General features: G+C 49.3%; 1 protein-coding gene across 1 annotated transcript; it reads right to left on the bottom strand.

Annotated features, from left to right (window-relative positions):
- Nucleotides 1-1,381: 1,381 nt before the first annotated feature.
- On the bottom strand, nt 1,382-6,298 carry LOC123427449 (formin-like protein 14). The gene is made up of 4 exons (XM_045111537.1): nt 4,816-6,298; nt 4,587-4,741; nt 2,593-2,837; nt 1,382-2,347 (listed from the first exon to the last, which is right to left on the bottom strand). The coding sequence occupies exons 1-4, from the start codon at nt 6,156-6,158 to the stop codon at nt 1,598-1,600; spliced, it is 2,493 nt and encodes an 830-aa protein (XP_044967472.1). The 5' UTR covers nt 6,159-6,298; the 3' UTR covers nt 1,382-1,597.
- Nucleotides 6,299-11,875: the final 5,577 nt, after the last annotated feature.

Here is an 11,875-nt window from a genome sequence, read left to right as displayed (position 1 = left end):
TGAATATATACCCTCGCCCCAACCCACCCTCTCCTTTGATTTTCTCCCTCGTTCTTCATTGCTTTTCTTTTATTTTCTCTATGGTTTTCATTGTTTTCTATAAATATTATTGGTATATATCTAATATATTAATATATTTTTCTAATACATATTTAATATTTTCAAATGCAAGATTAACATTTATTGAATATCTGGTCAACGTCATCTGTATGCGCCTTTAACATTTTTCAGATGCTTGATTAACACTTTCCAAGTACTAGATTGACATTTTTTGAATACATACTCAACATTATTTCTATACACATTTAACATTTGTTTCAAATGCTTGATTAACATTTTTCAAATACAAGTTTAACATTTTCTGAATACATGGTCAACATTTTCTTATACACATTTAACATTTTTCAAATGTTTGATTAACATTTTGCTAATACATGTTTAACTTTATTTGAATATATGGTCATCATTTTTCTTTTCACATTTAATATTGTTTTCAAATATTTGATTAACATTTTTTCAACTACTTGTTTTTTTTTTCAAATTCTTGGATTATCATTTTTTAAATACATGATCAACTTTTTTCACACACATTTTTCATACGCGAGAAATATTTTCTCTATGTACATTTAACATTTTTTAAATGCTTGGTTAACATTTTTTTTAATGTCTTATTTAATGTGTTTTTGTAATATATTTTTTTGGAATATTTGGAAGTATAAACAAAAGTTAAAAAATACTTGCGTTTTCTTTTGGAAATATTAGAGTGTTTTTCACTTACTCTTTTTCCTTCATTTTCCTTCGGTTTTTTCTTGATTTTTCTTTAGTTTTCTCTTGGGTTTTCATTGTTTTCCTATGCACATTTTTGTTATAGATCTAATACATTTTTCTACGCATATTTAATATTTTTAAATATAAGATTAACATTTATTGAATACATGGTCAACATCTGGTATTTTAGTTGAGGGTGGAATCAACTATGATTTCGACTAGTTATTATGATGTGTCCAAAGACTGAGCCAGTATTGTTGCAACTTGAACAATGTAGAACCACATTATCCACCAGGACATGGATTTGGCTAAGATTGTGTGGGTGTCGGCGGTGCAAGATAGAAGGAGCAAAAGGGGGAGCCGACGTCGAACCAAGAGAGAACCCTAAGAAGAAAAGGTGGTCTGTTCGATCCAAATTAATTTACACACACTTGGTACGAGCTCCAAAGAAGTGACATCGCCCCTAGCTCTGAGGAAGAACGGTGGTGGAAGATAGAGGAGGAGAGGACCCTAGATGGATGGAAAAGAAAAGGCGGTAATTCCATGTCTAACTGAAGAATGATATCTTAACTAAGAGAAAAACAGACAGAGGCACCACACAGCATAGCCATAGTCATTTCAAGTTCCATTCTAGATAATAACCTTACATGTGATGGATAAACTTACCAATGTTCTTTATACAACATACTACTGCACTATATATATAGATAGATGTTTAATATTGTTCTGGTCTACCCTAGAAAACATAACAGTTCTGGAGACAACTTCATACCATATGTTCTACCAAAACAGATGCTCATAACAATTTCCAGACAGAACCATCACCGGCTCAGGGCGTCGCCCCCATGGGCGAGCCAGCAGCCACCCAGCTCACCGGCGTCGAACCGACGCCCTGGACCTCCCCGGCCTCTCTGCAGATCCGGTCGAGCATTGCCACGAACTCCCTGACGCCAGCAAAGACCCTAAACAAGCGAGCCTCCTCATCGCCGGCCGAGTCACCACCGTGGAAGTACTCGGCCATCTCCCTCACCGACGACAGGCACACGCTCTCCTGGCCCTGGAGCCTGACGATCTCCTCCTCGGCCTGCCGCAGGAACGCGCTCATCGCATTATGGAACCGCCGGGCACTCTCGGCCGAGGCCATCATGCCGTTCAGCCTCAGCACGTCGTGGACCTTCCCGAGGCCGACCCCGAGCTCCGACACGCTCCGGCTGAGGCCCGTCATGTCAACCGACGCGGCCTTCTTGGTGCTGGTCAGCTCGGCGGCGAGCTTGGAGACGACCTGGAGGCCGTGCTTCCTGCAGTCGACGTCGTACGGCGGACTCGTGCTCGCGTTCGTCTTGCATGTCGGGTTCAGATTGTTGTGTCCTTCAGGCTTCATGATTTCCTGGACGACAAACTGTAGGAGCGCCGCCTTGCCGTCGGCACCTTTGACGTCGACTATCTTCAGGAGCGTGTTGGGCTCCAGTGCATTTGAATTTGGAGAGCCTGTGTTGATGCTCATCATGTTGCCAAAGTTGAGGACCGCCCCAAGAACCTTGTGGAATAGCCTGCTGCTCCTCAGCTCCTGGCAGGCTGCCTGGATGAACAAAATTTAGAAAAATAAACTTCAATGGATGATAATAACATGAAGGAAACAGCAACAAAATCTCAGCTGATTCTACATAATTCGCACAAGTCTTAACTAGCCATGCAACACAACAAATAGAAGATTCTACACTTGGAAGGACTGAAGCAGATATGTAGCCAGCAAGTCTGTGTACCTTTTCCAAACAAGCTGATGAAACACATTTTGGTAAGAATTATCAGGTCTCCAAACTTTACCTCGAGAGTAGTGTAGGACATTCTCAGCTGATTGACCTCCAGATAAAAGTTAGAAACATAGAGCATAGCATCCACTCTCTTGAATGCAAATGGTACATCCAGTATCGTCTTCAGAAAAGCATCGACCGAGCAAAGCTTGGCAGGTGGATCATCCTTGAAATATCTCAGCTTAAGTTCTTCCTCATTGGTGAGAACCAACTGAGCGAGCATCCGCAGGGCTTCTACTCCCAAACCATGTGCATTGCCTGTAAGCAGAAATAAAAACAACTATAATTAATGACAAGAACTTATAAAATAAAAGACTGAGAAAAGCTGTGCGGTAATTAATTAACTCCATGAACCAATTAGTTATGTCATGCAAAATATACAGAGCTCCTTCAATGGAAAGTTTACTATAAACCTAAAAATGAGGAAATTTCCATGGAAAATTTCAAACACGGTCACCGATCTGCCAAGTGCCCGTTCTGCAGCCACGACGAATCCATCGACCGCCTACTCTTCAACTGTAGGCGTCTCACCCTGGTCTGGGCGGAACTAAACAGCTTATGCCACTCGCCACATGGGCTACTCCACGCCGAGGGGGACGTGAACGACAAAACCAGCTCCACGGTTATGCTCGCTGTTCTCTGGAATATTTGGAAACGACGCAATGCCAAGGTCTTTCGAAACGAGCACCAACAGATACACCATATTGCAAGCTCTGCCGCTGATGATCTTTGTCTTTGCTCATATCGCTGTAAAAACTCCCACAAACAAATTCGCCTCCGAGAGTGGGGCTCCATGTAATCTTGCTTTTTCTATTTTCTTCCCACCCCTGTAATACCTCTGCACTATGTAACAACCTGGATGGTTTTTGACAATAGAGGTTCAGGCAGGCGTAAGTCCGCCGTTGACGCGTCAAAAAAATAACGCTAGAAAGATTGTCCAGTACTACATGCATAGGATGCAAATGTTTCCGCAAGCTTTTATATTGATAAAGAAAATGCTGCATATTGTGACACTGGGACACAAACATAACTTCATGTTGCTGCTGTCTCGTAAAAGAGGTGCTTGCAGGAAAGGTCATGCAAGCAAGGATCTTAATGTCAAGTAGTTGATGAGCACAAATAAAGCATATAGCACATGACCCAGTCACGACAAGACACGGATGAATTTGTGTGGCAACAACCAACAGATTGATCGACCCGGCTTTCCACAGCATATAGGCACTCAGGACGCTAATGTCTGAACCCAACATCTATATATACAGGATCACTTGATCTTGTCTTGAACCATTTTGAAGTTACGAAGTATGTACTTGTCAACGTGAAAGCAGAGCCTGATAACACCGGAACAGACGTGCTTACAAGAAGCTATCATCTTATCAAGTACTCCCTCCGTTCCATGACAAGAATTATGGAACGGAGGGAGTATTTGATAAAAAGACATATATAGCACAGCCTGTTCCAGTCCTGCGATAGGACACAATGAAGCTGTGAGGCGACGACCCACGGGTTGTTCAACCCTGCTATCCACGTCATTTGTGTCATGAGATTAGCGGGTGACTGGTTCATAACAAAATCAGATCCCAAGCCCATTAAGAGGCTTCTCTATTTTCTTCTGATAGCAGCATATGCATCTACCTGAAAGAACGCCATGCAACTTTCTACTTAATAATGCACCATGTGCTGCTGCAAATGTGACCACCAGCACATTCAGACATTCAGCTCCATGTTTGTTCAGAGAACAGAATATGCACTCAACTGAAAGAATGCTATGCAACTTTTTCTCTGTTAGCACAGCGTGAGTGGATAATGTAAAGACCACAAGCTCATCATTGACAATGCACCATGTACTTGTGCGGATATGATTGATCATATGATCACCAGCACATTCAATCCCATGGACACCCCACAAGCAAAAGCGCACACCGGTAATCTTTTTCATTGGTGAAAGATTACAACTTTGGCAGCATCAGGAGCTAGACAAACCAAGCACAACAAGCCATGCATTACCTTCCAAGAGCGCATCACGCACTTGCTCCTCGGAGAAACCCAGTGCACCCAGCACCACCCCAATGCCGTGGCACCGCGGCGCGCCGAGCACGCACACCTCCCTCGCCGCCGCCGCGGAGTTGTTCAGGTAGAGCTGGATCATCTCATCCTTCATGCTATAGAGACCACAACGGCAGGCAATTAGAATTCAGACATTCAGAAAAGAAAGCAGAGGCTGCTGGATGCTTACTGCAGAGATCCGGGCTTGAGCTTGTCGGAGTGCAGGGGCCGGGACTTGAACATCGCCGCCGCGTTGGTGGAGGAGGAGTCGCCGTCGTCGTCGGAGTGGGGAGCGGCTTGTGTCGGCGGGACGGGCACGAAGGGGTTCCAAGATTGAGTTGGTGGTGGCGGCGGCGGTGGCCTGCGTTTGGGGGGAGACGGGTTGGGGGCACGGCCGCGGGGCTGCGGGATGGACGGCGGGCGGATGTGGACGGGGCTGGAGCCGAGCGTGGGGGAGGTTGCCGACGGCGAGGAAGGCGAGAGGGAGGAGGACGATGCGTCGCCGGCGGCCGCCCCGGCGGCCGCGCGGGGCACGGTGCTGGGGTCGGACGCGGAGCTGCGGGAGCCGAACTCGCCGGAGGGCGGGCCGACGCGGGGCAGCGGCGGGAGCGGGCGGAGCTCGGGCGAGCCGGGGCGCGGGTGCGGAGCCGGGCCCGGCGGCGGGGTGGCGAGCGTGCCGAGGTAGAGGAACTCGGTGCTGGGGTTGGAGGAGGAGGTGGGCATGGGCGGTGGCTTGAGCCTGCGTCCCTCCTCGTCGCCGTCCTCCTCCTCGTCGTCCCCATCATCCCGCCGCGCCGTCGCGGCAGAGGAGGAGGCGGCCGCCCCGTTAGCGGCGTCTGATGCGCGGCGGTGGCCGGAAGAGGAGGGCCGGCGGAGGCGGCGGAAGAGGTGGAGCGAGAGGAGCGCGGAGAGGAGCAGCAGGCAGAGCGAGAGGAAGGCGAGCAGCAGCGCCTGCAGCACCGGGAAGCCGCGGGAGGTGCGGCTAACGCTGCCGCCGCCGCCGCTCCCGGCGTTGGGGGCGACCAGGGTGGAGATGTTGGCCGGGAAGGTGCGGGACGCGTCGCCGTCGCCGGAGGAGGAGGATGGCTGGGTCTGGTCGGCGGTGGAGGGGGGAGGTGGCGGCGGCGGGGAGAAGGTGGGGAAGAAGGGGTAGTTGGTGAAGGGGTACTCGCTGACCGGCGTGGGTACCGGGGTGGTGGACGTGGAGGAGAACCTCGGCGTCGGCGGCGCAAGATTCGGATTTGGGGGCGGCGCCGGAGGAGATGGGGTCTGGTGCGGCGGGGGTGATGCGCGGTGGTGGCGGCGAGATGGCGGGGGCGGAGGAGGGAGGGGCGGTGCTGGTGGTTGCGGCGGGGTGGAGGGAGTGGCCGGCGGGGTGTGGCGGTGGTGGCGGTGAGGGGGTGGGGGGGCAGGGGAGATGGTGGGGTCGGTCTGGAGGAGCCGGCGGGTTGTGTGGCCGTGGGAGGCTGCGAGCGGTAGGATGGCGACGATGAGGAGGAGGAGGAGGAGGAGCGGAGGCGTGGGCGGCGGCATTGTTGGGTCGGCTCCTCCTCCGGCGCGCCGGTCGCCGGTAAGCGTGGGTTTAGAGGAGGTTTGGGGAGAGAGAGAGAGCAGATGAGAGCACCACGCCCACTGGCCACTGCTCAGTCCTCACACACCCGTGTGGGTTGTCGTGCCGCTTTGTGTTTTGTGTGGTGTGGGGGTGAGGGAATCCAGGGGCTCGGTCGTGTCATGGTGTGTGCAGGTGCATCCAAGCGCGGGGCAGAGCACTAGAACGGCAAAATTGAAAAAAATGATCCCTGGGGAAAGAACTCATAGAGTGACCCCTCGTGGAAAATATTTCACTCGTCTGACCCTTTTGTGTGACGTCCGACAGCTAGGCGCCACACTACATTGTATGACGCCTAGCCGTTCGGCGCCACACCCTCGACCACCTGGCAGGGAGGGCCCACCCCCCAGGCCGTGTGACGCCTAAGCCTCAGGCGTCACACATTGTAATGTGTGGCGCCGAACGCTTAGGCGCCACACATTGACTTAACTGGCCACGGGCCAGCCCCCCTCCCCACCCCCTCCTCATTCCTACAAATCACAAAAAAATACTCATATTCAAAAAATTACCCATCTACTCATATACTAACTAATATTCAAAAAATACTCATATTCAAAAAATTACACCATCCTACAATCCACTAATCTACATATCCTAACTACTCAAATCCTAAGAACTCATATGAACTAGTACTACTCATATACTCATATACTAATTACAAATATGAACTACTACTAATAATATACTCATATACTAACTACTAATACTAACTACTAATACTAACTATTAATACTAACTACAAATATGAACTACTACTACTAATATACTCATATACTAACTACTAATACTAACTACAAATATGAACTACTACTACTCAGCTACTCATATACTAACTCATATCCTAACTAGTCAAATCCTAAGAACCTACTCAAATCAATCTACTCAACAAAAACCTAATATACTTGGATAGAAGGATGGGAAACAGGAGGGATGAGGGAGGAGATTACCTTGGGGGATCAATCCAAGGAAGAAATCACCAGATCTGAAGGAGATGGGGGGATTAGGGATTCGAAGAGAGCCAGCCGTTGCAGTTTCTGTTTCAATGAGGGAGGGGAATGGGGAGGGGGTGGGGAGGGGGGCTGGCCCGTGGCCACTTAAGTCAATGTGTGGCGCCTAAGCGTTCACCGCCACACATTACAATTTGTGACGCCTGAGGCTTAGGCGTCACACGTCCTGGGGGGTGGGCCCTACCTGCCAGGTGGTCGAGGGGTGTGGCGCCGAACGGCTAGGCGTCACACAGTGTAGTGTGGCGCCTAGGTGTCGGGCGCCACACAAAAGGGTCAGACGGGTGAAATATTTTCCCCGAGGGGTCACTCCGTGAGTTCTTTCCCACCAGGGGTCATTTTTGTCAATTTTTCCTACTAGAGCAGAGGCGGGATGAGCCATCACTCTGCACTCCTCACACCCCATCATTCTATTTTTTTTCAAGTAAGATTTAACCCGTGTCGCTCCCCCGCAGCGGCTCGGGAGAACCCTAAATCACCGCCGCCGTCACCCACCACCACACACTCCCTCCCCCCCCCCACCGCCACCGGATGGCGCCGACGGGCAAAGCCCATGCAGAGGCGTCGGGGCCTTCTCTATCTCGCGAAGAGCTCTGCCAGCGCGGGGGCGGCTCACTTTTCGAAGATGCAGGGCGCGGTCTGTCTTCGGGCGGCTCGCCGCCGCACGGAGGAGGGGCGGGCTGTCGGCTCCAGGTGGTGCATGAGCAAGCGCGGCACGGGCCTGCGTGTGGGCGGGCGCGGATCTCGTGTGTCGCCGGCGTGGCGCTCGCGCGGATCTAGCGCGGCCGTCGATGCACGCGGTAAAAGGGGAGGTGTTGTGCTGCCGGGCGTGGCAAGGAGAGGACCTGGGGCGTGGCGGCCGCGTCGAGCTGGCGCCGGAGGATGCGGCGGCCGCAGGCAGCGCGACGGGCGCGACGCAGGCGCGGGGTCTGGCATGCCGCTAGCGCGCGCGGATCTGGCCCGGTGTGCAAGGGCCGTGGCGACGGCGTGCATGGCGCTCGGGCGCGGTGGGCTTGGGCCGAGGCCGATCTAGCCAGGTTACGGCGGCAGGCAGGCCGCTCTGGCGCGGTGAGATGGAGTCCAGGCCGTTTTGACCCGGTTGCGGCGGCGGGCTTGGCGGCCTGTGGGGTGCGTGGCGGTGCCCTGGGAGGTGCTGAGGCGCGCGGGAGTTGCAGGGCGTCTTGCTCCTGGGCGTGGTGTGCAGGGGCTGAGCCCGATCTGGGCGGACCTATTTTGGCTTCACCGTGTAGATCTGTCGGGGGTAGTCTTAATCGGTGACCTCCTGGGCGCGGCCCGAGGGCATGATGTGAAAAAGTGCTCGTGCGCCATGGATTTGGTTTGGAGGAAGGTTGGTCCGGTCTCTGGTTTGGGTGGGTGGGCTACCGGTGAAAGCCGAGCTCCGGCTGTGGCCGGAGCAGTCGATGGTGGCGCCTTCGGGCACCGTCCCTTTGTTGAAGGCATCGACGTTACAGCTCCTCCCCTCCCATGCCCGACAACCTTCGGGGGAAACCCTAGAGCTGCTCTTGCGGATCGGGCGATGATGACGCTATCGGCTTTGCTCGGCGTCGTATCTCCTCTTGAGGACATCGTCCTGAAGGTAGACTCGGCCAGAGGAACCTTGCGCTCATGCTGGTGGTTGGTGACGGCTTGTGTAGCATCACCGCGAGAACAGCAGAAGCACCCTTCACATGCAAGTTCGTCACACAAGTTATGACCGCCAACCTCACGAGATTGAAGCGGCATATGTTTGCTCTATCAGACATAGCGTTCCTCTTGGATGTCGTTGAGTTTCGCGGATATGCTTGTGGCAACTCGGATTGATACAACGGTTTTTGGTTTGCACTTTGGTAGCGGCGAAAGTGCTCGAGTGCCCGACCGGGTGTGTTATGGGGTGTTGGCCTTCTGAGGTGTTGTATGTGTTGTGATGCTTTATACCTAGTTGTTAGGCATTGTTTTAGGTTTTCGTCCGGTTTTTCTTATAAACTGAGCACCCTTTTTCATTCTTCTTCTTTTGGCACTCGCCTTATGCGGTGCATTCCTCGTGTGAAGATGTTGCTTGTAATACCTCTTCTGATCAAAGAAATTTGGCAGCTCTCCTCCCAACATTCAAAAAAAAGATTTAACAAAATTGTTATCAAATTTATGTACAAAACTGTTTACAACTACAATGTTAAATATACACAATACGTAAGCACGTCGTGTCATGTATCAAAATCATATGTACTCCTTCGTCCGAAAATACTTGTCGTAGGAATAGTTGTATCTATTTGTATTTTAGTTCTAAATACTCCATTTATATCCATTTTTATGACAAGTAATTTTGGATGGAGGGAGTATTTGATATTCCAGGTCTATAAGTTTTTCTCCGCAATCTCCTTGGACAAATTTTGTAAATTCTAACTTTTCAAAAAAAAATCCATACGCGGGACATTGTGAACGGATTGAACATAGGAGAGTCACCAATGTTTCATTACAAAAAGAACGATTTTGCTAAAACACATCTAGATGTGATATAAGTATAGCACATCCAAGTTATATATCATTAATATTACATGGAAATTCGTGTCGGTATTTTTTCTGTTTTCATTTGTATTTTTTATATGCTTGATTTAATCATTTAGATGTGCAATAACTATGTCACATATGAAGTGTGCCCTTGACACACCCAGAAAAGAAAAGCGTTTGAAAGATATTGGTATGTCAAAGGAAAACCGGGTGAATGAAAACATGTGAAGGAAAACCACAACGAAGCTACAGGACAAGCCAGTATGCTGGTACAACCGAACACGAAGCGGCGGAGCACGTAGGAGACCATCGTAGTGTCATCTTACACCACCAATCACACTCGCGATCGGACGGGCTTGGTTGCAACGACCGAGAAGGGCACCTGTATCGAGCCACGATCGTGTTCTTAAGAGCATGGTTAATAGTATAGCCAACTCCCGGCTATAAGCTATCTTATAGCCCATTTTATAGCTAGCTTATACAATAGTTAGCTATAAAAGAAGACTACGTTTATTCTATATGGCCCATCTTTCATTCTCACAAAGCACCTAGGAGCACGTGCTAGAGCTGACTCTTCATGAAGAACCCGCTTCCCTTCTCTCTCCTCTTCTCTCTCATCCAACACAACAAAAATATAGTATTTTAATCCTTACAGCCTGCTGACTGTATCTTATTGTACTTGCTCTAACCCTCGTCGACACCAGAAGGAGAATATTTATATTAAGAGGGGGGGGCAGACATGGGCAGCTTCGATCCCAAGAGGAGGACGAGCAAGACTTGCCCGACGATCCATGCATGTCAAGCCTGCTCCTGCTACCCACCATTGCCGCTCAACTAGCATCCCCGGATAGGTCAAGTTCATCGCAAATAGTCGTTCTTGTCTCTGACCTCATTGTCATGTAAATAACGGTCAAAAAATATAGATACAACGAAAACGTATCATGAATCAATTCCGAGTCGATGGATCCGGACCAATCGAAAGTAGGTCCGCCGTTGGCCATACAAGAGGGAAGGTGGATGAGTGACCGGAGTAGAGTAGAAGTGGACAGATGGCTGGGGTTTTGGTTTGGCCAGAGGTGGGATAAGGAGAGTGTCACGTAGTCTAGCCAAAACGTTTGAGTTAGGTGTTGCGGATATAAGACTTTATGCTTAAATTTTTAATAAATATGATTGCATGCATCGATTGATGTAGAGGTCGGACATACCATTCCTCCTTTTCTGAAAAAAGAAAAGAAAAGGTATTGCGGATCTAGTTGGATGACACTTTTGGGTCGTGTTCAAGAATATTGGTTGAAGATTATTTTTTTAGAATAGGAGGCCTCGCCCCGGCCTCTGCATCGAAAGATGCATGCAGCCTTTTATTTAAATAACGTAAACCAGTCTGAAACGAGTACCGCAATCCGACAACAACAAAAAGAAAGAAAGATACAAAGCGCCCAATGCGCCCCAACCAGCGATGGTAGTATAAGAAGATGACTAGCCACCTATCCTATTAGCATGCCGCCATCCAAACCGGTTGAAGATAACCTGTGCTACCATCTCCCAACGGACACACGCAGTAACCATAAGCTCCCTGGTTTCCACATGAGTGAGTAATGATCACGTGCGGATCAGTGCGGTAGCCCTGAAGATAACCTGCAAAAAATTGATAGATGTGTATCTGTTAAACACTAAATCATTCCTGCAGTTCCAAATCGCCCACAGTAATGCACAGGTTTCCACACGGACAATCTTTGCCAAATGACCACCAACTCCCTCTACCCACGTCCCAAACAACGTGTTGACACTAGTGGGGGGATTGATATTAAAAGCAATGTGTATAGAACGTCATAGAATTTTAGCCATCGGGCATTGAAAAAAGAGGTGCTTGAAATTTTCCTTATTGTCACAAAAGTTGCAATGCTGGTTGCCCTTCCAGTTACGTTTAGCCAAATTATCCTTTGTTAAAATAACTCATTTGTGGATAAATCACATAAAGATCTTTATTCTAAACATAAAGATCTTTATTCTGAACGGAACATTGACCTCTCAAATATATTTGGATCTTAAAATGCATCCCGAATCTATAAGTTGTAGGTACATAGACTTTACCGAAAAGGCTTGATTCTTAGTCAGCTTTCAATGAATAGTGC

The sequence above is a fragment of the Hordeum vulgare genome, chromosome 1H (assembly GCF_904849725.1).
Source record: "Hordeum vulgare subsp. vulgare chromosome 1H, MorexV3_pseudomolecules_assembly, whole genome shotgun sequence".
In the NCBI taxonomy this organism is placed as follows: Eukaryota; Viridiplantae; Streptophyta; class Magnoliopsida; order Poales; family Poaceae; genus Hordeum; species Hordeum vulgare.
This window is presented reverse-complemented; position numbering and strand designations above follow the sequence as displayed.